We start from the raw sequence: 26,252 nt of genomic DNA, 5'->3' as shown, positions 1-26,252 counted from the left end.
TTGCCTGTTTGTCATCTGTGAGTTTGGTGTCCTGCCTTATTTTTCTCCTCCGTATTTTTAAGACGTTGTGTCGAGTTGATTTTGTTAGTCTTTTGCCCCCTCGTGGGAAGTGTTTTGTTTTGTATTCCTCCTTTTTGTGCCTTAGTTCATAGTTTCCGTTTCATTTTTAGTCCTGTCTTTGTTATCCCCTCGTGGGTGTTTTGTTTTGATTTAATAAAGTTTTGTTAACACCTTCACCGCCTGCCTGCATTTGGGTTCTTCTGCCAGTCCGTGACAAATTCTGTCATCATACTCACCTTTGTCATTTCAAACCTGTATGACTTTCTTTCTTCCGCAGAACACAAAAGAAGATATTTTGAAGAAAGTTGGTAACCGAACAGCACTGGCACCCATTCACCTCTATTGTATGGACACAAAACCAATGCAAGTGAATGGGGGCCTGTTAACAACATTCTTCAAAATATCTTCTTTTGTGTTCTGCGGAAGAAAAAAGTCATGACATAAGTGTGATTAAATGATGACAGAATTTTCATTTTTGGGTTAACTATCGCTTTAAAAAATTGAAATGCGTGCAGCATAACATTTTATTCAATATTCTGAACAGTCTTCAAGCCGTCAACTTTAGTTAGCTAAACTATAGTAATATAATGATAAAATATAATGATTTTACAGCTGCCTGATCTTCCCCTCGCCTACTCGGATCTGACTGTGAGTGGTGGTGATGAAGGGATATTTGGGGTGGAGTCCGGCTTCCTGTATGCCCTCAAACCTTTGGACAGAGAGAGGCAGCCATCATACTCCTTACAAGTGAAGAATCATATGGATTTTTTTATTTGCACTTACGGCATTGATTATTCTCATTTTCTCATTTACAATGTTTCATCTGTCATATTTAGGAATGAGGAAATATATTTTCCTGAAGGCCAGTTTTAAACGGCATATTTCAAAATGAAAACAAATGTATGCTTTTTTAAAACCTTTTTACGGAGTTACAACTTTAACATAAATTCTGGCTGTTCATAAAACCCAAAGTCTACATTTGTCTTTTGTGAAACAGTCAAAAGCAACCATGCCCAAAATGCCATGAAACAGCCAAATATAACTTAACAAACACTGATGAAAATTGCGGGGCGTAATGAAATTTGAAGCAAAATTTGAAAAAAAAAATAGTTGGACATGCTGCTTGAGTGCTCTGACCTAAGTGCTTTTTCCCAGGTGTCCTTCACAAAGTCCATGCACACACAAAGCTTTACTGTGGAGGTGTGCGTCATCGACAAGAATGACAACGTGCCTGTGTTCTTGGAGGAGAGCATGAGAGGCAGCGTGCAGCTGGATCTTCTGAAAGGTGGGTGGGGATAACTCAGCAGGGCTACAAACTTCCTTTTCTCGATGTTCAGCCTAATTGCCTTGACTTGAATCTTACAGCCGTGAGAGGCTAAATGAGCTAAACTGTTTGAATGTCATACATTTCCTACACCAGACCATAAATTAGATAATGGATTAGTGGAGCTCGAAATAGAAAAACTAGCTTTCTGTGATGAGACATACAGTATGACAAGCTTTTACATCTGTTATACATGAGGATACGTTGTTTTACAAGTTTGTACTGAGATGCGTACATCCGCTGTGATGTAAGAAATGTCCTTTAAGTCCCTCATCTCTATGTAAACTACTTGAATGTCAATTATAAACTTTAAATCATAATCCATCAATGTTCAGAGACTACTCATTTATTTTAAAAGTATTATTAGAACATCAAAAAGAGCCTTGTGTGCTCTGAAGGCTTCATCCTGAGAAAGACAATGAACATGCTTTTCACTGATTCAAACTTGATTAGCAACGTATCATAGATGAATTCATCATCTTGTTGAATACACGTTTTAATATAGAACATCATTGTTGTAATTATCAGGTAATTATCAAGCTAGTTGTGAGATTGTGAATTACTTGCAATCAGTTGATTGCAATCAAATATTGAGAATGTCACAATTAAAACAATGTTATGAATTTAACCTATTATGATCCAAGTCTATCAACATCATCTGACGGTGAAAACCCCATAGACAGTAATTTCGTAGCTCGTTTGTGGAAACTTTTTTATGATCAGTTCCAGACAGGTCGGATTAAGGATTTCTCTCCTCACAAACCCGAAAATAACGTCCGGATTTAGTAACATTAAAAGTATTTAGTAACATTAATCATTACGTTCCAGAAATCATTTCCGAGTTGAGGCGGGAAATATCCTAAATCCGATATTTTAGGTGTATCGAAATCTGAGTGCCTACTCGTTTAGGAATGCATGTGGGGGCGGACTTTACAGATGGGGACCAATCAATTAGCAGTCTCCCCATTGTATTAACCAATCAGAAGTATGAGAGTCAAACTAGAGTATTGAAACAACACGGACAAAGGCCAGACATTGTTTTCATTGCTATATATTCGCCAAATATCATGTAAAGGAGTCATATGACATGCTAAAACGAATATTATCGTTTGTTTTAGATGTATTGCAATGTGTATACACGATTTAAGGTTCGAAAAGCTGTATTTTCCACATACTGTGCATGTTTGTATCTCCTCTTTGCCCCCCTCTCTGAAACGCGCAGATTTTTAACAAAGCTCATCGCTCTGAAAAGCGAGGTGTGCTATGATTGGCCAGCTAACCAGTGTGTAGTGATTGGTCGAATACTGCAAGCGTGTGCGGAAATGTAACGCCTCTTACCATATTTGGAACATCAGGTTCAAAAGCAATTATGCTGACAGGTACCCCCACCTTACTTGTGTATACATTTGGGCGGTCTTAGTCAAATCATACCACGAACTGACGTAGATTTGTGGGGGTGTGGTTACACGAGGTGTTTCAGGCAGGTCTGGGTGAGCATTCGCTTTTAGATAGAATGCATCTGTTGTTCCGACACTTAAATTTTTGAATTTTTTTGTGTCTAATACATGCATGGACAACTTATAACACACCAAAGACACAGAAAAACACGTATTCGCGCCATATGACCCCTTTAAGAGTACTAAAAAGCACGTACAATGCTTTATGCCCTGTTCAATTTGGTTTAATCATTTGTAAATATAATGTCATATACGTTATTAAAAGACATATTTATATTTAATTTGTCAAAAAAACCTGTCAAAATGATTTTCTGAATTCAGGTTACCGTTTGTTATTAGTTTTGAGAGGTTGTTATCTTTGAATAACGAACCTGCAAATGTCGCGACAGAATCAAGCATTCCAACGAGCTGTGTAATAAAAACGCATTAAATCCATTATAATTTTACATTTTGTCCACACTGGATGCGGCGCGACAGTCCCATTAGAACAAGCCATGTCCTGAGCTTGTGAAGCAGAAGTAAACACGACGACTGCTGTCTTTTATTCTATAAACAAGTGCCTAATTTTACAGTTAGTAGCTAATGCTATATAGAACTGATAAAGTTTCACCACATTGTATTTTCTCATTTTCATTTCTAAATGTAAAGCACTGCAGCAACAATGAAAAATATGAAAAAGCGCTAACGTTACAGAAATGCATTTGACTTGAACTGAAAATACCCAAGTATCTGATGAGTAGTATAATGGCTGGAATACACAACAAGACTTTTAAAATCTGAACACATTTTTTTAAAGCTAGACATCATACACTTGCAGACTTTTTGAAAGATTCAGATAGAAACACACTAACTGATCAAATCTGCAGACTGGCACTAACTGATCAAATCTGCAACAAGTCCAGACTGAAAATCTGGGCAAAATCTGAGCAAAAGTCATGTATTTTAGCCTTAAATATCTACTGATCCGTTTCCTTTCCTGATTTCACTTCTATACCACTTCCTGTCACCTATCGAGGTACATGAATAAAATTCTTACAGTTCTAATAATAGGCAAATAACAACGTATACTTGCCAGTCCAAATGTCTCCGATTTTGGTGAGTTCATGCACACATGTGAAATAATCGTTATATATGTGTGTCTCATTCTTGCAGGAATCCCGTTCATGCAGGTGGAGGCATTGGACCGAGATGACCGTAACACCGCCCACGCGGACCTGCGCTTCAGTCTCCTGGACCAGATACCTCGCATCCCTGCCAGCCACATGTTCTCTATAGATGCCATCACTGCAGAAGTGTCTCTTACAGAAGATGGTATTAATCTAATTTCTCTACTGGTCTTTGACTGCCATTAAGTGTTGGGTAAATCATTGATTTATATAAAGGGGGTTCCAGAATGTCTCAAGTAAAAATGCTAGTAATTTTTATGAATTGTATAAGCAGCATAACAATTTGACTAAAACGTGAAAGGAGAAACTAACATGGATTTTTACGGTTTGCTAATAACTGCATTTGCTGGTATGCATTATATTAGTTTGTACCATTAGTTTGAACCATGTTTTCCCAGTATGGTTTGAAAAAGAAGCATCTTTCATTATTTCATTGGAGGCAACGAAATATGGTTAACATGATGTAGCATGGTTCAATAAAACGGGAAGGAAGGAGGCGGGAGCCGGCGAACATTCAAACATTTTAATCAAAAATAAATAAACAATAAACAACAGCAAAACAGGCCGGCACGGATGACTGCCGGCCACATAAACAAAACTTAACGCATGTCCGGGCCCGGTCCTCTCTCGCCGTATACTTCTGCCGCTCAGCCTTTTATGCTTCCGATCTCCTCCGTGAGAGATAAGAGGCCGTTGTGGCGCCCAGCTGACGCTCATTAGCAATCGCATCACCGGCCTCGCTTGCTCCTCCCACGGCTCTCGTCACGCCTCCCTCGTCACACATGATTATTTTCACAATAAGGCTTTTTTAGTTCCTAACCTAGAAATAGTAGAGACTATTTATATTTTTTTATTCATGTTATGATAGATTTTTTTATGTTTTTTAAAACTGTATATTCTCTGTATATGAATCTTAAGTTATTCTTGTGTAGCCCACTGTATTTGAATGAGTAATTCTGCATCAGGAAAAAGTCTGCATTAGATAAATCCTTGTCCCCTAAGCATTTGTTTTTCTCTCATTGTCTCAAACACATTATTTAAACCTCTCTGAATCCTGGAGCAGTGTCCTCCTCTTGCCCTTTTTGTGTCTTGTTACAAACCGGAAAACAATATTTCTTCTCATCTCTATTTCTCATCTGTTATTCCTTTCATCCTTATCCCACCATGAAATTAACTAATAACTCGCTGTTTCACTCGACCAGTCCAACACGCTCTGCTTATTCCATAGTTAACACGGCTGTTAACAACAATGGCCACCTTAAAAAAATATATATAAACACTAAATGAAAATGATTTTGTACCTGGGCCAACTCTCACAGAGCCAGAAAAGCAAGCCGTTTAATTCGAATGACTCATCGAGAGCTCAAGCATCAGGTCAGATCAGTCAATTCTGGGGCCAGGTCCAGATGCAATCAGAGCAGCCTGGCATTTGTTGAGAGAGAGAAACAGAGGGATTACAATGTTTGCACACTGTGTTTGTATGACTTTTCCTGTGGCAGTGCAGACAATAGAAGGATTTATAATGTAGGTCTTTGAGTCCAGGGTTGTTTATCTCATAGTAGACTCATCCTGACCCAAATTAACTTTTTTATTAAATTAACTTTTTATTAACAAATTAACCAAATTAACAAATTAACTTTATTAATCAACTAGGTGACGAACAAATAAACATACCTTTTTTTGCGGTTTCTGTGTATATTAGATGTTTTTGAGTTTTTTCTTAAATGTGTCTTTTTGCTATCTAGGTGCCTCAACTCTAGATCCAGAGATGTGCGGCCGCTATAAGCTCTCAGTGATGGTGCAGGACATGGCTGGCAAGGCCAATGCTTTCTTCTCCACTGGAACAGTATTAGTGGAAGTGACTGGGAATACATGGGCCTCACCTGACCTAGTGAGACTGCAGGAGAATCTGCCTGGGCCATACCCCATCCAGATTTCCCAGGTATGAATATGTGAACAACAACTGCATAAAAGTGCATGACAAAAATATTGTGCATGCTTTCACAGACTTTTCCTAGTTATGTCTGCTATATAATACCACCCCCCTTCCCAAATGGAGCAACAGTTTGTATTTTTCAATTCATTCATTCAGGATGTGTACTTGACATCTTTTATGGGCAAGCTTAAAAAAAACGACTTAAATATTGTGAATAAACGTACAATAGTGCAATATAAAAAATAAATGTAGGACTTGATCGTAAGTATAAAATGCTATCTTCTAGATATTTATTGTGAAATAGGCCTATTGAATTATGTATGTTGCAGGGTATAAATATGGAAGGTCGTTGCAGAGTTTAGTTCACATTTCTATGATAAAGGGTGACTTAATCGATAGCAAAATAAAAACAAGATTGCTCATAAGAATTATTGGTTGTGTAGTTCTTCGCTGGAATTTTGGCTATTAAGCACAATTTTTATAAAGGAAATTAGAAATCACACTGACTAATTTGTTTAAATAAAATGAGAAGGATTTTTAATTTCTGAACCCCACTGCTGCACTCTATTGCTCATGGGTGTTGAAATGTAATGAAATGACCTTTTGCTTGTTTCATTTTGTGATATTAGTCACGACATTTTGTGATATTAGTCCCAACATACAGTTGCTATTTCTGGAAATCCGAACGAATTTTTTTACATTTAATCTGATAGCAGAGTTGAAAGCTGTTCTCGAAAGTGTAGAAACCTACCATTTCACATCAGATTAAGGCTTGAATAAAGCCTGCAACATTAAAGTAAAATGATGTAGAGTGGAAAGAGGTGGATGTCTAATGCTCTTTTACAGTCACAAATTTGCTTTGGCAAATATATTTTAAGAATCTTCATCCATCTTTTCCTCCTCTCTCGTTCGTGGATGCCTCCTACACACACCAACATATTTCCACCCACTTAAATTGCCTGGATCATAAACAGTCCTTTCCTTTGTCGCCTTCTGTATCATTAATTCCAAAGAGGTACGTGAACCTCAGAGGGTATTAAAGCAGTTTTCTTGGGAATATTTGGAATTTGCCTAAAAATATTGTCAGACTGTCATTAGATTAAAATAAATAACATTTTTTGATTGAACTGTGTTTTGTAAGAAAGAAATAACAAAGTATGTCTGTGCAAATTTATGAATTTGCATGAATGAAAATACTGTTTTTAACCATCAAAGTATGTATGTTTTTGTGTAATGTCAGAATTCAATTGAAAAATATGAGTTCAAGAAAAAAATGGTTTGTTGTCATTGAAGGGATACTACATTGATAAACTGGATTCTTGGATCTGTGGAAGTAAGAAAAAATAGGAAACGTGCTGTAATGTAGCATTATTTTGACATATGCAATAATTGTTTCTTACAAAAAAAAGAGGTATGTTTTTTGTAATATATTTGAGAAATATACTTAAAAAACTCTTGATATAAGGGAAACGGATATGTGCATTTGCAGCGTGTGTGGTGTGGTTCTGGATTTTTTTTCTATGGGAATAGCCTTTTTACACCCACTCATGTGTGTGCCGTGATACGCATGTGGGTGGCTGGAGTCATACTGGTTATGAAACCGATTAGTGGTCATGAAGGACTCAGACTCTTCCATAGCAACACTGCAGGACTGTGCCTGCTGCATTTTATCTTTAGCTTTTTTCCGTTTTTAAAAGGCATAAAAGTCTCAATCCTCTTAATTCCATTTGCTCCCGCAGAACACTGCTGGTATTTCATATCAAGAGCTTTATTTGTTCGGAATGCTCGGTGGATGACCTTAGCAAGTGATGTCAGCTTTGTTTGTTTGCTCGTGCTCATCCTTCATGCACAGGTGACACAACTTTGGAGAACGCAGCCCAATTCATCTGTCGTGTTTCATCCACATTATTTACCTGATGCCGAAGTAGTGCAATCCAAATTTTTTCCACTTGTTTACATCTACGAATGGTTTCTAATAAATGATGTCTGATATCTTTGAGTGATTACTAGATATTATATATTAATTAGAAATAAGAAATCTTTATCAAAATGAAAGCACTCTTTAAATGTTCTCCTGTAGATTTTCAATCTTGCACAACATCAAATGCATGCCCTGTCTTATCACTTCTATCCAAAACAAGCCATGGAAACTAAATAGATGACATCATCTTAGACTGGTGCTCACCATTTTTAAAACAGCAGGACACACGCCAATCTCTTCAAAGCTGTCCTCCCTCGACTGTTCATAACAGTGTGAGCAGGTCATCTTTACAGAGTCTCACTGATGTATACAAAGTGCTTGAGTTTGGAGAGTCATCTCCATAACATACTGCATCAAGATGAGTTATTAAGAAGATACAAGTGCCCCCCTCGCTATGCTCGTTCCAGGGTCCTCTCCTTCTTCGGTGCTATTCCACACCCTTTCCAATGCCGTTTGGATCGTTTGTCGCAGCCAAGTGGAAAATCCCTCCATCGCGAGGGCAGCTGGTTTGTTTTGGCTGGAGCTGGCCTCATCGTACTTATCAGCCAACTCTCAGCAGTGATCAAACATCCAGGGTTTACCTCAAACACTGTATCTCATGATTGTTTAAATCTGATGTCCAAACCAGACCTGTGAACATGAAGGAAGAGATTTTGCCTTTGCTGGATGCTTTAAGTACACTTTAATTTCAGTTACATTTGCATTTATGTAGAAGCTGTTGTCCAAGCTGCTCCTACAAGCAAGTTCAACTGCCAAAGTTAAGTGTTAAGTGCCAATATTCTCTGTGGAATTGATAGATGTGGATGTATGTCTTTGCAGGTGAAGTGGAGTGGAAGTCCTGTTGAGTACAGTCTTGAAGGAGAGTTTCCAGAAATGCTTTTCACTATCAACAGGGAAGGAAACATTTACCTAAATGCTCCTCTGGACAGAGAAACACAGGATCAGGTGAGACATTTAGGTGCATATCGATAACACTAAAACCTAATGTGCTAAAGTCTTGTGATGATAAATGTCTTGAATAATGTCTCTTAAACATGCAAATGTAAGAACTGCACTGGATTTATTAACATCTCTGTACTGGCCGTCTGTGTGTGTGTTTGTGTTTCATGTACACACATTATATAATCAGCCTGTTCTCTCTGTGAAATCCACTTCACTTCCACTCAGATGAATTGTGAAATCAGCTGTAAAATGAAAGTCCTAAATAGACCGATGGATCAGCGTAAATAATTTGACTTTCTGACAGCCAAGCATACATTTCTTTGTAAATAAAACCGTGGTATGGTAATATAATGGTATGTGTTTTCTGGAGTAATAGGCAGGTGTTTTATAACTTTTTTGCTTCACCCAAATGGTGTTCAGCAGTATGAATGTCTGTACTGGGCAGTATAATGACCATAACACTACATATAATGGCTTGAGGAAACTAGGTCAACTTTGATCCCCATTCATTATTGCAACAACCAGAGAGAGTTAATCGCCAAGAGATTAGCCTGACTCTGCTTCACAGTACACTGTCCTAATATGCCTCTGAAGGCTTGCGGTCATCCATGCCACTGCACATTTTGGGTGAAATTCAGGTTATATAAACTTGCAGATTTCGTCACTAATGCAGGGAAATCCCAGACATGTGACATCTAACAGTAACAGATTGATAACAAAACACAAATTATGGCCTAAATAATTCATGATAGAAATGTTTTTGTAATATCTTTGAAATTTTGAAAATAACAAAATCATTTACTCACCCTCTTGTTGTTTCAAAACTGTATGACTTTCTTTCTTCTGTAGAGCACAAAAGAAGATATTTTGAAGAATGTTGTTAACAGACACCCATTCACTTGCATTTGTTTCTGTGTCCATACAATAGAAGTGAATGGGTGCCAGCACGCTCTCCTGTTTTTTCTCTCCTGGGACAACATTTAAATCAAGCAATCAGATTTCAGAAATACGTTTACAGTTTATTTTCAGAATCAGAATCAGAATCAGAAGAGCTTTATTGCCAAGTGTGCTTGCACACACAAGGAATTTTCTTTGGTGTTGGAAGCTTCTAGTACAGACATTTAACACAATGACAATACAATATAATACGATTTACAGTCTAAAAGATTCTAAATTGTGCATATATAAAAATAAAGACTATTTTACAGAAAATGGGGGATAATAACATATAAGAGACATTGTACTGGGTAGTATATAGTAGAATAAACATATTAACAGATTGTATGTACACTTGTGCAAATGAATAATTTAGTAAGTAGAGGTAGTGTTATATACATGTATACATAAGATGTAGATATAATAAGGCACATTAGTGCACACTATAGGAGTAGTGGAAGTGGAATATTGCTCTTAAGGAGCAGTTATCTGTTTAGGAGGGAGATTGCCTGGGGGAAGAAGCTGCTTCTGTGTCTGGAAGTCCTGGTGTTTGGTGCTCTAAAGCGCCGGCCAGAGGGCAGCAGATCAAAGAGTTTGTGTGCTGGGTGTGTGGAGTCAATGATGATTTTTCTTGCCCTGTTTTTCACTCTGGAATCGTACAGGTCCTGAAGTGTGGGCAGAGGAGCACCAATAATTTTCTCAGCACTACGAACTGTCCGTTGTAGTCTTCGTAGGTCTGATTTGGTGGCCGAGCCATACCAAACAGTAATTGAAGTGCACAGAACAGATTCGATGACCACTGAGTAGAACTGGGTCAGTAGCTCCTGTGGTAGGTTGAACTTCCTCAATTGACGGAGGAAGTATAACCTCTGCTGGGCCTTCTTTACAATGGAGTCTATGTGGGACTCCCACTTCAGGTCCTGAGAGATGGTGGAGCCCAGGAACCTGAATGACTCCACAGTATCCACAGTGCTGTCCAGGATGGTGAGGGGAGGAAGTGATGGAGGGTTCCTTCTGAAATCCACTATCATCTCCACTGTCTTGAATGCATTCAGCTCTAGGTTGTTTTGACTACACCAGGCAGCCAGCTGAGCAACCTCCTTTCTGTAGGCAGATTCATCACCGTCTTGAATAAGGCCAATGACTGTGGTGTCATCTGCAAACTTCAGGAGTTTGACAGAAGGGTCTGTAGAGGTGCATTCGTTTGTGTAGAGTGAATATAGCAGTGGAGAAAGAACACATCCTTGAGGAGCTCCGGTGCTGATGGTACATGTGCTGGATTTAAATTTTCCCAACCTCACTAGCTGCTGCCTGTTCGACAGGAAGTTAATAATCCACTGACAGGTAGAGGTTGGCACAGAGAGCTGGGTAAGCTTGGGCAGGAGGAGGTCTGGGATTATGGTGTTGAAGGCCGAGCTGAAGTCTACAAACAGGATCCTGACGTAAGTCCCTGGTCTGTCTAGGTGTTGCAGGATGTAATGCAGTCCCATGTTTACTGCATCGTCCACAGACCTGTTTGCTCGGTAAGCAAACTGGAGGGGATCAAGAAGTGGTCTGGTGATGTCCTTCAGGTGGGCCAGTACAAGTCTCTCAAATGACTTCATGACCACAGATGTTAAAGCAACAGGCCTGTAGTCATTAAGTCCAGATATTTTGGGTTTCTTCTGTACAGGGATGATGGTGGAGCGTTTGATTTTAAATTTTAAATTTAATCTTCCAACCAGGATTAGGTGCTTTTTCATTGTTTTTCACTTATCATTTCCCTCTGATTTTAGGGGTAAGTTATAGTTAGGGTTGGGGTTTGGTGTGGGTTTAGGTTTTATTTATAAAAATGTTGTCCTTAGGTCTACAAAATATGTCGTCCTGAGGACATCAACCACTTGGCAAAATCAGGTCGAGCAGTGCCAGCACTGTTCAGTTACCAACTTTCTTTAAAATATCTTCTTTCGTTTTCTGCAGAAGAAATAAAGTCATACAGGATTGAAATGACAAGAGGGCGAGTAAATGATGACATAATTTAATGTGTAATTGTTCACCCATTGGCAACAAAACACAGACAATATGACTCAGTGTCACTTACCGCATGCCGATCATGTCCGGCATCTTTTAGTGCTGTGAACGCGCCATCTATCAGTTTCAAATGATCTCCAAATCAAGCGTTATATCCACCGTTTATATAACATCCATCACTGAAATGCCATGAACAATCAAACACACCTCAACTTCTCACACTATCGCAAGAGTAACAAGTTGCAACTGCAGGCCCTCAGCCCAGCCAATCTTGATGGTAAGCGGGTCTTCCTATCGCTCGTCGGTTGATGCGTGGACAGGCAATTTCTTTCGCCTTGCCGTGGGTGTGCTTTTCCGGGAGAATTGCCCAACATGGGACTAAGAAAACTTTCCGAAACCTATACGAATGCTGGGGGAGTGTATAGAGCACAGAAATACTACGTCATACGTCCAACTCGTTTTTTGACAAGTTGACCATGTCAAGCATGAGAAGACAGCACATTTAAGATTGTAAAGAAGTCAGAATGCATGAAACATCGTTGCACATCCCCTTTAAGTCTCTTCTTATTTTGACAATTTTCTACTAAAGGTACTGGATGATTTAAAAGGTTTTTATAAGCATGTACTCTAGGCCATAGCTGATTCATTATGACATCAACAGGCAAAATAAACCTAACAAATATCTGATTAATTTGTTTGTGATGAATCATGAAATCATTTGAATTACCCGTCTAACCCCATTTTGTTTTTTTCTCTTAGTTTCTTATTAGTATAGTGGTGGAGAGGCCAGATGGAAGAGAAATCGCTAAGCCTGTTGAGCTGAGGGTGATGGTGGGAGATGCCAACGACAACAGGCCAACTTTCCCACAGATGCAGTACCACACCGTAGTCAAGGATCTTGCAACTAAAGGTCACACAAATGACATGATTGTTGTATGAATAAGTTAATTTCACCATTCCTGTTTTGTGTTGAGGTTTACATTCAGAGTATTCTTTCTGCTCACAGGGACAGAAATTCTGACAGTCCAAGCAGCAGACAACGACGATCCAAAAACAGACAATGTGCGGATATTTTATCGCCTGGTGGGCCAGATGCCCGAGACTCCACGGAATTTGTTCCGTGTCGACAGAGACTCGGGAGTGATCACGGTGCAGGCGGACAGCATGGAGGGAACCGCCCCACAGTACACGCTTACCATCACGGCCGAGGATGCTAAAGGTTGACACCTGCCTGATATCTAAAACAATAAAACTAATAATTTATCGAATGTCTTGAACTGGTTGACTAGAGATCTGTGCAGAGTTCACATTAGGATTTCCGTGCATAATGTCCTATAGTGCTTGAGATAGTTATTATAATTACGCAGCTACAGTAACAAGTGTCTGTCTTTTTATATACCTCAATAATACGTTACTCTTCTTTTCAAACACTCACTAGTGTGCTTGTGTGTCAGCCGTCACTTTGCTCACATGTAATATTCCATGAACATGACATTAAGAACCAGGTATGCAGTCAATTACTGTCATGAGATCTTGCAACAATAACTTGTCAGGTAATGTTACTGTGATGTGTTATGAATAGAGAATCAATATGCTCTCTGATGTTCCTCAGGGCTGAACAGTTCCTGCACTGTCATAGTCAAAGTTCTGGACGAAAACAACAACCCTCCAATCTTCTCCCATCATGAGGTAGGGTGTGTGCAAATGAGAGTTTGTGCAGCTCTGCGCACTTTTCTGTCTGTGCTTTGAGATTTGTTTTTTTAAAGATGTTGCTTTGTGAAGAAGTTTGCTTTAAACACTTTAGATGCTGCTGCTGTCCCATAGTCTCTCTGTTTTTCTCATCTTTTTCTCTGTCTTTTAAAGGTGTGTGTTTTTATCTTTTGCTCCTTCTTTATCTTTACTCCAAATGGACAGCTTTCACTACAATTATTAGAAGAGCTTTAAAAATAACCTTGTAATGTAATGTTTTTGTATATGCAAAAACAAATTGAGCATAGCTAAAACTTGGCAGCATTTTTACGATTAGTAACGATAAAAATTCTTTAAGATCAAGCAATTTGCATATTATTCAATTTAAAATATTTTTTTAACTAATTTAAATGTTTATTTGTCAGCTCAACTATGCCATTAGCTCTAGTAGATATGTAAATGTATTACGCTCAGTAACACACAGTACATGACATATCTGATGTGCTATATTTTGAATAATTTCTTAACCTGGGGTGATGTTCTAAAAACGATCGCTTGCTAGTTTGTCTATTTATGGTACACAAGCACGTTCACTTAGGCACAAGAGCCCTGATTGTCTTTTTGATGTCATCGTCTTTGTGCATTGAAATGTCTGAGCTGAATAATATACAGAGAGTGGATCTCTGAAAAAAAGTGATGGGGGTTCAGAGAAGAGACGTGAGGAAGGAAGGATGCAGAGCAGATGTAGGACTGAAGCAGGCAGTGGTTCCTGGTTTCTGGAAAATACCCTGTGTGTTTACGCCCACATGTTGTGAATAATACAGGAGATGTACGTAAGTGCAGAGCGGGTGCTGTTGTTAAGATGGAGGGCAGGAACAGTTGAAGGGTACAAAAAGCAATCTTGGCATGAATTCTGTAGGTATATTTAGAATCCGCTTTGAAAGAAGGGGAAGACGCGGGCAATAGAGAAGACATGCTCTGTTTTGCATTCTGGATACATCAATAAAGTTCACCCCTCTGGCTGTGTGCCTTTCATTTCATTATGCGTTCCCAAAGTTAGTTGACAATGAAGTTTAGTCTCTATAAAGTGCAGCCAAAACATTTGAAGATGGATGATGTGCTGCTTTGAAGGGTAATTGCTGCATGCATAAATGAACAGCAGTGTTAGCAGTAATTCTTGCATATGTTTTCTATTTTTAGGTGAATTTCATGTTTCTCTGTTTTGTTTATCTGTCTTTCTGGAAGTAGAAAAAGTGAATGTTTGAATAGCACATTAAAAAAAACTGCACTATTGACTGTGTTGTAGGGTTTAAAGGGGTCATATGACACGGCTAAAATGAATATTATGATTTGTTTGAGATGTAATGCAATGTGTATACACGATTTAAGGTTCAAAAATGCTGTATTTTCCACATACCATTCATGTTTGTCTCCTCTTTGCCCCGCCTCTCTGAAACGCCAGATTTTTGACAAAGCTCATTGCTCTGAAAAGCGAGGTGTGCAATGATTGGCCAGTTAACCAGTGAGTAGTGATTGGTCGAATACTGCAAGCGTGTGACGGAAATGTAACGCCTCTTACCATATTTGGAACATCAGGTTCCAAAGCAATTGTGCTGGCAGGTACACCCAGCTTACTTGCGTATACATTTGGGCGGTTTTAGTCAAATCATTGCAAAAATTAAAGTGTCGGAACAAAAGATGCATTCTATCTAAAAGCGCACCCAGACCTGCCTGAAACGCCTCGTGTAATCACACCCCTACGTACGTAAGTCATTTTGTGGTATGACTTGACTAAGACCGCCCAAATGTATACGCAAGTAAGGTGGGCGTACTTGTAAATCTCATTGTATCGTCGCCGCCGCAGCCATGTCGTGGAGACGCTGTGTGTTTCATTGCAAAAAGAAAGCGTCTTTGTTTGGCCCTTCCAAAAGATGAGACAACTAAAAACGAATGGTTACATTTTATTTACAATACTGTTCCAGAACAGTACAATCTGAATATTCAAGTGTGTGCAGCGCATTTCACAGATGATTGCTTCATGAACCTGGGAGAGATCAAGGCCGGCTGTGCATGAAAGCTTTGTTTAAAAACTGGGGCAATTCCAACCATTACAACTTCTCAAGGACAGTCTGGCACTTCAGATTTGCAGCCTGTAAGTATAGTTTCATTGTAAAAGACTTTCTTATGGACTAACGCGAGTTAGTCTCAGCCTCAGACGTCACGCCCACGATCCGTTGGCACACTTTTCTGGAAACACTTCAGCACGTTCGAAGTCGTCATCTGATTGGTTGAATTTCACAGGATTTCCGGGAGACATGCATGTCGCATTCTTTAACGGTCCGCCTGGAAACAACAAAGCCTTCTGATCTAAGAAGTAAGCTGTCGTGTTTACAACGGTTGCTATAAGAATTCATCACGTTCGACTAAACGCTCAATTCTTAAAAGTATGCGAAGTTCATGGCATAAACTTTGTTTATCATTTATCATAATCATTGTTGTTTCTGTTAACTTTTGACACGTTCATGAATGTACATCATCTGTTACTGCGGGGACATTTCCACGCCTCTAAACATGACGCGGCACAAAACGAAACGTGATTGGTGGCTTTACCTGTCAGTCATATGGCCTCTTGGGCGGGCCTTTCCAAAGAAAGTGGCGATGCTACGCGAGACTAAACGTGAGTTCAGTTTGTCGTGTGTTTGTGACCTGCATATGCAGACACGTGCGCAACGTGAAACAAGACAACATAAGTCCTAATAATCAGTAATAATGTTCCAACTAGAGGCAACAAATGTTGTGTTTATAATGGGGTTTATTGTCTTTGTTGAGTCGCAACGAGACATGGCGTAACACTGGTTGATCACTAATGGCAAATCTTTATAACGTCGTATATAAAAGTTAGCTATAGTTTTTAACTATTTAACATAATATATTTTTTAAAAACCTTACCAATCCTTTACATTCTGCTCAAGTCGCACTGGCAAGGTTGATGTATCGGCTTGATCATATTCATTTTCCGGATCAGATTCGGGCTCGAGTTGATAAAGAATGTACCGATGACATTTTATCACCTGTCAGTGCAATTGCTTGGGAACATGATGTTCCGAATATGGTAAGAGGCGTTACATTTCCGTCACACGCTTTGTAAAAAATCTGCGTGTTTCAGAGACGCTGGGCAAAGAGGAGATACAAACATGCACGGTATGTGGAAAATAAACATACCTAAATTGTGTATACACATTGTATTACATCTAAAACAAACCATAATATTCGTTTTAGCCCTGTCATTTGACCCCTTTAATATCTTTGATTGTGTTCCATGACCCCTTTAACATGAAAACTGTTAACATCACATAACAAACAAGTATGGATTTACACTAGACAAGAAAAAAAAACAAGTCTGTCTATATCATCCAGTCTACCTCTGTTTATTCTCCAGTTTCTGTTTCTCCCGATTAAAAGTCTTATGTAATTTTAGTCTAAATGTTTATTTCTCTTTCATTAGTATGGGCCTTTCCACCTGACTGAGGATTCTCCAGTGGGCACTACAGTGACAGTAGTGTCAGCATGGGATGCAGATGAGTGGGGTGGAGACAGCTGGCAGGTGGACTACCGGCTTGAGTCTGGAAATGAGGAGGAGGTTTTTACTCTAGTCACAGACAGGCAGACTAATGAAGCTGCTCTCATTCTTGATAAGGTATTACCTCTGCATTATGAACAATAGAATCAAGATATATTTACCTACATACAGTACCTCATATAAAAAGTAGACTATAGGCTACAGTGTCTTAATTGTTTAATGCTCTATATAATCTGTTCTTTGTTTCTTCTGCAAAAAAAAACTACAGTAATGTCACCTCTTGTTTGGAAGGGATCTCAATTACACCTTAATTTGTGCTCAAGTTGCCAAAACATCACTTAAAAGCAGTGTTGGGCACATTACTTCAAAAAGTCATTAGTTATAGTTACTAGTTACTTCTCACAAATAGTAATTGAGTTAGTAACTGAGTTACATCATTATAAAAGTAACTAATTACCAGGGAATGTAACTATTGCGTTACCTTTTAAAAAATGTTCAAATATGTCAAATAACTTGGATGCGCCCAATATTAAATGTTAAATAAATGAAATGGAAACTAAATAGAATAAATCATTTGTATTAAACATTGTACACTAATCTACACTATTTTAATGTTGCTGTGGGTCAATGTAAGAGACACCTATTAAATTCAATATTTTATATATCAAATTCAATATATTTTTATTGTAAATATTTTAACCCATTTACCATGGTTTTACTACAGTAGCCATAGTTTAACCATGGTATATTTACTATAACTATGCTAATACAACAGGTAAATATATATAGCATTTTATACAGTGAAAGTGTAATAACCACTTTGTTTTTGGCAGATTGATTACCAATTGAGTTGTGTTGTCTGTTGGCCTGTAGAATACGTGTAACAGTAGCAGCCATTTGTACTGCTTAAAAAACCACCGCATTTATTGATATCTAAGTTCTTTAACTTGAGCAAACATGTTAATATACATTTTAGATAACAAACAGAAACAAAACACAAGTCTAATTTGTAAAACAATCACCTAGACATACTTGAGATCTGCCTCCTCTGCTCTACCATGACGATCGATCTCTTGTACGCAGTCTGCGACTCACACTGATGATGTAATGAGGAAGGCATGCCCAGACCCGTTATACACGCCCCAATCCATTGACTCCGCCCCCACGTCAAACCAGTGCCACAAAGCCAAACGCACAGAAAAGTGAAGAGCAAAGGAAAAACTGACCCTGCGTTCCAATGGTTTACCCTCCGGAGTGAGAGCTTTGAAGGGGTAAAGGGTGTAGGGGACCAAACAACTCTTTCTGGAAGTACCCCTCGCGTCATCATCCCACGCCCATAAGGAGGTGGCGTCACCATGCAAAGAATCTGCGCAAAGAATCATGGGAGCCCGAAGTGACCATCAGTTGTGCCCTTCGAAATCCTTCGTTCTGGTTTGGAACGACCCTTCAGTATGGCTGCCATGATTGTTGTCACTCCGAAGGGCCCTTCGGAGGGCGATATATCCCAGTTGGAATGCAGGGCGAGTTGCAAAAGCACAGGTGGCTGAAATGCAGAATTAAAGGGGTGGTGCAAATGAATTAGTAGGTACTGCAAAGGAAAAGATGTGTTGCAAAATCATTGCTGCTAAAGTTTTTCTTTGGAAACTTAATTTTTGTTTGCAACATTTTTTTTTTCTCTCAATACCAATTTTTTATTGACAGCGGCCATTTGCACTAAGTGAAAATAGTGACAGATGCTATTTACACTAAGTTTAAATATTAGTAAGTTCTGTTTACACTAAGTGAAAATAGCAGCATTTCTTAGCGATATGCTATTTACACCAACCAAAAATAGCTGTAGGGCCTATTTTCTTTGGATTAAGTTAGATGCTTTTTACTTATAAATAGTGGCAGATAACATTACTATTTGCACCTCAGTATTGTTGTGTATTAAACATTATGCAATAATAACAGGCAGTAAATCAATATATTTATAAAAATTATTAAAATGATGGCAACTTATTGAGATATTAAAGCCCTATACCTACCCCTAACCTTACCCTAAACCTAAAGTTTATGAATAAAAATTAATTTTAAGTCTTAAATCAATTTTATTAAAAACAAATGCCTTTATGATCTGTAAAGTAATAAAAAAGGTTAAAAAAGGTTCTCATGCAGGATTAGAACCCCAGTCTCCCATGCCCGCGCTATACAGACTTTACACTTTATGCCACTCAAGTCACTGTTTGAAATGCAGTTGAATTTCTTTTGCAAAATTTTTCTTTTGCAAAACTTCATTTTCTTTTGCAAATATATGCGGCACTCAATTGACTCCATAGTTATGTAGTTATCTCCCACACACACACAAACCAATCAAAATCAGTTGAAAAAAACTTTGCAGGTCCTTTTTCTCCTTTGGATGAAAGCCTACTCGGATGAAAACTGCTTCAGTGAGCTCAATTATAGTAACGCTGAATTTTATTGTCAGTAACGGTAACGACGTTGTAACGGGGGAAACAGTCATTCGTTTGATTACTCGTTACTGAAAAAACTAACGCCGTTTATTTATAATGCCGTTATTCCCACCACTGCTTAAAAGGGACAAACCCAACTCAAAATGCTGGGTTATTTTCAATAAAACCCAGCGTTGGCTCAAAAAGGGACGAACCTAGATTTTGGGTTAAATTAACAAAGAATATGTTTATATTTGACCCAACAAAGGTCTAAAACAATCCAGCATTTTGGGTTGAGTTTGTCCCTTTTTGACCATAGACTGTTTAAAACATGGATGTAGTGTCCCTGGCGTCTTGGCAGTAGTGTCTTCGCCATCTTTGCGGCTCGTCACTGCGCTTCACTCTCGGATAATTGAAAATGGGCAAAGAGGCGGGTTTGGGTGGATCTGAGATGCCTGTTGGTAGAGACAGCAATGTCAATCCACCTGTCACTCAAGTGGCCACACCCTTAATTATGCAGAATTTTAATACTTAATATGATGTCGGCGCAAATAGTCATGTGGTTAGTGCGCCAACATATAGTGCCAGTGCACTTGCGGCCTGACCTTAGTTCGATTCCCGTCTCGAGCGTCCTTTGCCGGTCCTACTCCCCCTATCTCTATCCAATGCTTTCCTGTCCTTTCTCCACTGTCTTTTCCAATAAAAGGCTAAAGTCCCTAAAATATATCTTTAAAAAAAGACTTAATATGATTTAAATGGATGAGTTATAAAAAAACTCACCCTCCTCACGCTTGTAATGAAGGTAAAATTAGTTAAATAGACCAAGATAATTTTTTGTACCAGGCTGTAAACATGTTTTTTCTGTTATAAAGTTTGGCATTTTAACATGGGGCTTAATGAGATTCTGCTCTCTTTTGGTCACTAGCAGCCAGTCAATGAATTGCAGTTTAAGTCACTTCCTTGTTGGTTTCACGAGAGAGAGCGGAAGGTTGCCGCTTGTTTTTGACCCAACACTGGGTTGAAAATGTAATTTTTCTATACATTTCATAGACTCTATTTATTTATAGTGTATTTATAGACTATTTATAGATTTCAATTGTCTTGGTAACAACGAAAACAACAGACACACAGTAGATACTTAAATAAAACATAACTGAGAATTACAATAAATCTCTTTTAAAACCCTCTGGGACTCTTCGATCATTTTTGACCAAAAATTTGACATTTTGAAATGTTAAAAATCGTAGCTGCATCGGAATGTGATGACATTTGAAGACTTTAGTCATTTAAGCTCTGTTAATACACAAAAACATGGATATGATTCGTATATGTCAAAGGGTCACAAAAAAATAGTCACACTTCGCTCCTTCGCGGTCAAAAATGACCGACAAAAGAAATGAATGGGAAATATGAAAAAATATGAAAACTCTGAGAAACTTTTGGTGGTACATACTACAAATCAGCCACTGTGCAGAAAAAAAGTGCACAGCAATCAAGGGGTGACACTCTAAAATATCACGAGTGCAAAATAGTCACCCACGCAATCTCACACACACACACACACGCACAGGCTTTGGTTGACTATCCCCGTGGGGACAGTCCATAGGCGTAATGTTTTTATACTGTAGAAACTGTATATTCTATCCCCTATCCCTAACCCTATCCCTAAACCTAAAGATCATAGAACACTTTTTGCATGTTTAGATTTGTAAAAAATATTGTTCTGTACAATTTATTAGCTTTTTTGCCCCTGGGGACCTCAATTTTGGTCCCCACGGTGACACGAGTCCCCATGTGTTGGTGTGTATTCAGGTTTAGGTCCCCACCGGGATATACAAACATGAACACACACACACACACACACACGCACACACACACACACACACTCACAGACAAACACACACACTCAAAAAAATTAACTGGTAAGGCCATGTTCAGACTTGACTTATTTTTTTGACAAGAAAAAGTTGACAAAGACGCTTTTTTTAGTAAAAACAATGTTGGCAGCGTTTGGTTACAAATAGCAGCCGAACGCCATGACTTCGGAGGCAGCGTCTGTGCACGAAGGCAGCACAGAGAAACAGATAGGCAGCGTAACGGAAGTCTATTTGAATTATAAACAGAGAGTGTCTTGCAATAACTAATCACATATTTAAAAACTACAATACTAATTTCTCGCTAGAAATGCAATCAGAAGTTGTTGAAAGTGAAAATTAAACTTACATTTATACAAAACTATGCTCCAATGGGCGTTTCGGCCACCATTTTATTTTTTCGAGCTTGAGCCTTCTCGAAAAATCACGTTCCTCGCATGTTGTTATGGAAACGACAGGTCTCTGTCATTGGTTAGCTGTGAAAAAGGTGCTTGGGGCGTTTTTTTAGGGCACTTTTTTCAACCTCAAAAGACACCCTGAGCTGGAGAAAAAGACAACGGCGCTGGCTGTAAAAAAGCACTCAGGATGTTTTTTGAAAACAGGGTTTACTCTACCATAGGATTACAATGTAAAACAGATGCTAGCAGCATCAAAAAAAGAAGTCAAGTCTGAACACGGCCTAAGGCTGCATATGTTAAATAAAATCACTAAATGAAATAAAAATAAATAAATACAGCTCTCTCTCTCTGTCTCTGTCTCTCTGTGCACATACACACACACCCACACACAGGAACCTACAAGTTACACCATGCCATTACACATGTTTTTACTTTTTTTACAACCAGATGGCACTAATCTGCTTTTCAAAGATTGGATTTTAACGGCCTGGTATCTATTTTAACCTGAAATAATTCATTAATTGAAAAATTATATTTAAAGTACTTGACAATATTGTAAAAATATAAATGTAAAAAACCTTTTTTTTTTTCAACGGGTAGAAAAATGTATAATAATTATAGCATAAATATTAATGAGTACCATAAAATTCTCTCAAAATGCAAAATAAGACAGATAAATTTTCCTGAAAAATGTTACAGGAGCCAAGTGTGACCGCCAAGGAGCCAAGTGTGACCCCTAAATGAAGAGGCCCAGTAAACTTAATGAAATAACAATTAATTGCAAAATATTTATATAAAGTGTTTGATTTATCACTATCCATTCCTTATTTTGTTAGATATCTTAATTATCAAATACTGAGTAGCAAAAAGGCTTTCCATGTGTTCCCTTTATAACTAAATTCTAATGTTTGACTGTAATCATAATGCAAAACTTGGTCCTTATCAAACAAAAAATATATAAACGTTGACAAAAAATTGACAAAAAGTTGGAAAATAAACTTATTTGAAATTGTCTATATGTACATTAAGATCCACAAATCCTAAGTCATATCTGAACAGCTAGGGAATTCACAAACTAGTCTATAGAGGGCTATACTGGAACCTAGTGGTTACTCCATTACACATGCCACTACACATGTTTTTGCTTTTTTTACAACCAGACTCTAATAAAAAAATTCCAAAAAATGGATTTTAATAGCCTGGTCTCTGTTTTAACCTAAAATAATGCATTAATTAAAAATTCTTCAAAAGAATATTTAAAAAAATTGTTTATTGTTTTCAATGGGTAAAAATGTGTAATAATTATTGCATAAATATTAATTAGTACCATCAAATTCTCAAAAAATGCAAAAGAAAAAACATTATTAAACAAAAATGTATTACAATGTAATATGTATTAAAAAAATAAGTTACATTTTTAAGGCTTCGGTCACTTTTGACCGCAAAGGAGTCAAGTGTGACCCTTAAATGAAGAGTACCAGAGGGTTTTAAAAGTGGCAATACAATTTTCCTGCGAGTGGAATTTCAAGATATTTAGGGTTAATCCTTATATATACCGATATGTCAAGTAACATCTTGGTTACGGATGTAACCTCAGTTCCCTTATGGAGGGAATGAGACGTTGTGTCGAGCCGACAGACGGGGTTCGCTCTTGAGAACCTATCAACTTCTGACTAGTTTAGAAAAGGCCAATGAAATTGGCGAATGAAATTTGCATGCCGGACTCCGCCCCCGGATATCCGGGTATAAAAGGTAGACGGCGTGCTGCATTCATTCACCTTTTGGTCTGAGGAGCCTGAGCATCCCTCGACTGCTGCCGCGGGCGGCCAGCGTTGTGGCAAGAAGGACACAACGTCTCGTTCCCTCCATCAGGGAACTGAGGTTACATCCATAACCAAAACGTTCCCTTTCTGTCAGTCTCTCGACGTTGTGTCGAGCTGACAGATGGGGTTCCTATGGAAAACGCCACAGCGCTGTGCCACGTCACAATCTCCAGCGGAGCAACGCTGACTGGCCTGGGCGAGTCAGACAAGCGCTAGCGCGAAATTGTAACCGTCCAGTGGAGAGGTAGGGGGTCCCAGAGCTTTTGAAGAAAAGGCTGGAAGCCCCTGCCACCGGCCGTTACGGGCGGAGGCCTTGATTCCCTTACAGCGAGAAGCCGCCGGCACCGTAAGGGCCACTGGGTAAGCATTATTCCCCGCTGGGGGAAAAATGCTACAGAGACCACTACCTCCGTAGGGAGGAATTAGTGAAGGCACCAACATGGTCTCACCATCAGGGGAGAACTCATGGGAAAATGTGCGGACTGAAGGAGTTAACCGCAAGGTGGGAGTCCACCTAGGGAGGTCATGGGTTACCGAGGTGGGAACCATTCATGAGGATACGTCAGACGGATCCGCCCACTGGGGGGGGTTACCACGTCTGGAGCACTAGGTCTGGTTAGAGCTATGTGGTAGATAACCCAACTGTTCCCCGGCCTAAGGGGGCAGGGCTGCTCTGCCCAGCCTGCCCCCAGGAAGGTGCTTAGTGATGGATGGAATGCCTGTTCTTTACCCAGTGGGGAAAGAAGGGAGGCGGAAATAGCCGCTGACCCACCTAAGGAAGGGGGAAGGGCTTTCGCAGGCGTACGCCCTACCAGCTGCCGGTCCTACATGTTGCCTTGCAGGACGTGGGCTCACACCAGTTCCACGCGTAGGTATTAGAACCTCGCGAAGGTGTTGGGCGTAGCCTAACCCGCAACTCTGCAGATGTCTGCCAGAGAGGCGCCCTGAGCCAGTGCCCATGAGGAGTGTGCCTCACTCCTAATGGGCAGGGGCGATCTTGAGATCAGTATGCCGTAGCAACGGCATCCATGATCCAGTGCGCCAACCTCTGTTTGGAGACAGTCCTCTCCTTCTGCTGACCTCCAAAACAGACAAAGAGCTGCTCAGAGCTTCTGAAGCTCTGCGTGCGGTCCAAGTAGAGGCACAGTGCGCGTACTGGACACAACACGGATGGGGTCGCACTTCCTCCCCAGTGGGGAGCGCCTGCAGTTTCACCACCTGGTCTCTAGGGGGAGTGGTGGGAACTTTGGGCAAGTAGCCGGGCCGGGGTCTCAGGTTAACGTGAGAATCACCGGGCCCGAGTTCTAGGTAATCTGTGGACACGGAGGGTGCTTGTAGGTCCCCTACCCTCTTGGAGGTGAACGCCATCAGGAGAGCCGTCTTTATCGTGAGGTGAGAAAGAGCGGCAGCTCCGAGGGGCTCGAAGGGGGGGGCCTCTTGAGGCCCGCCACCTAGGTCGCAAGAGGGTAGGGAGCGCGGATGAGGCAGTCGCCTTCCCGCGCCCCTTAGGAACCTAATGACCAGGTCGTGCTGTCCCAGGGGCTTCCTAGCAACTGGGTCGTGATGAGCGGCCGTAGCGGCTACATACACTCCCAGTGCGGAGGGGGGAGAGGTTACTCTCCAGTCTCTCTTGAGGAAGGGACAGTACGTTCCCGATAGAGCAACTCCGTGGGTCTTCTCTTCGAGAAGAGCACCAGGACAAGAAGAGGCGCCACTTATGGGCGTATAGCCGCCTAGTGACTGAGGCCCTAGCCTGAGTGATGTTCCAACCACGCAGCCGCTCTCAAACCCGAGATACTACTACTGCATCCAGCCGCGAGCGTTGGGAGAGGCAGTGCGGTGCACTGCAACCCAATGCCGGCGGCCCAGGAAAGCATGGCTGACATTTCGACGTCCGCTTCGTCCTGGGCTCGACCGCCCGAGGGAGGGAGCTCCGAGGAATCGTCAGAGTCCGATGCCAGTAAGTGACCCACCGATGCTGCAACGGACATCTCATCATCACGCACCATTACCGAATACGTGGTTGAGGAACAAGACGGTGGGACTGTCTCATGGGGAATGGTCAGACGAGCGAGACGAGGTGCGAATGGTCCGCGAGCCAGTGGCTGACGGATTAGCCCTCACAGTAATCATCATATCACCCTCGCTGCTCGCCGAAGCGGGCGTCAGGGCCGTAGTCCTGCCGTCACGGAATGGGAAGTAGACGAGGTGGTGGCTGAGTCCCGTGGGAACACAGCCACCCGTGACGCAATGTCTGAATCGTCAACCGCCCGCAGTGCGGGCAGGACGTATCCACAAGGGCTGCCCCAGCGTACTGGAAGCACAACTCATGTCCGTCCCCCTCCTCGATGAGTGTGTTGCACCCACGAGAACAGCGGGACATGCCACGCTGGAGAAATTTGCTCTTTTAGAGAAAAAACTCGAACACTTCTGGAACCGCCGGGACAACCTGGGGAAGTCGCCGCAGGAAGGGACAGTCTGCTGCACCACGTTGTAGAACCAGCAGTCTTGTAGTTGCTATTTGTAGCAAAGTCTGTTGATCATGAGCGAAGGCTCCGAAGAACAAAAGGTGAATGAATGAGGCACGCCGTCTCCCATTTATACCGGATATCCGGGGGCGGGATATGTCGGGAAATTTCATTTG

The 26,252-nt window shown here is 40.3% G+C and overlaps 1 protein-coding gene across 1 annotated transcript in view; it reads left to right on the top strand.

Annotated features, from left to right (window-relative positions):
• cdh16 (cadherin 16, KSP-cadherin) overlaps window positions 1-26,252 on the top strand; it is a 43,160-nt gene that overhangs the window by 5,926 nt on the left and 10,982 nt on the right. Inside the window, exons 3-11 of the mRNA XM_057337459.1 lie at window positions 673-807; window positions 1,216-1,345; window positions 3,994-4,152; window positions 5,753-5,949; window positions 8,744-8,869; window positions 12,572-12,722; window positions 12,819-13,031; window positions 13,425-13,501; window positions 17,007-17,198. Of these exons, the coding sequence (XP_057193442.1) occupies window positions 673-807; window positions 1,216-1,345; window positions 3,994-4,152; window positions 5,753-5,949; window positions 8,744-8,869; window positions 12,572-12,722; window positions 12,819-13,031; window positions 13,425-13,501; window positions 17,007-17,198 (1,380 nt within the window). The remainder of the gene's footprint in view (window positions 1-672; window positions 808-1,215; window positions 1,346-3,993; window positions 4,153-5,752; window positions 5,950-8,743; window positions 8,870-12,571; window positions 12,723-12,818; window positions 13,032-13,424; window positions 13,502-17,006; window positions 17,199-26,252) is intronic.

The sequence above is a fragment of the Triplophysa rosa genome, linkage group LG1 (assembly GCF_024868665.1).
Source record: "Triplophysa rosa linkage group LG1, Trosa_1v2, whole genome shotgun sequence".
NCBI classification, from domain to species: Eukaryota; Metazoa; Chordata; class Actinopteri; order Cypriniformes; family Nemacheilidae; genus Triplophysa; species Triplophysa rosa.
This window is presented reverse-complemented; position numbering and strand designations above follow the sequence as displayed.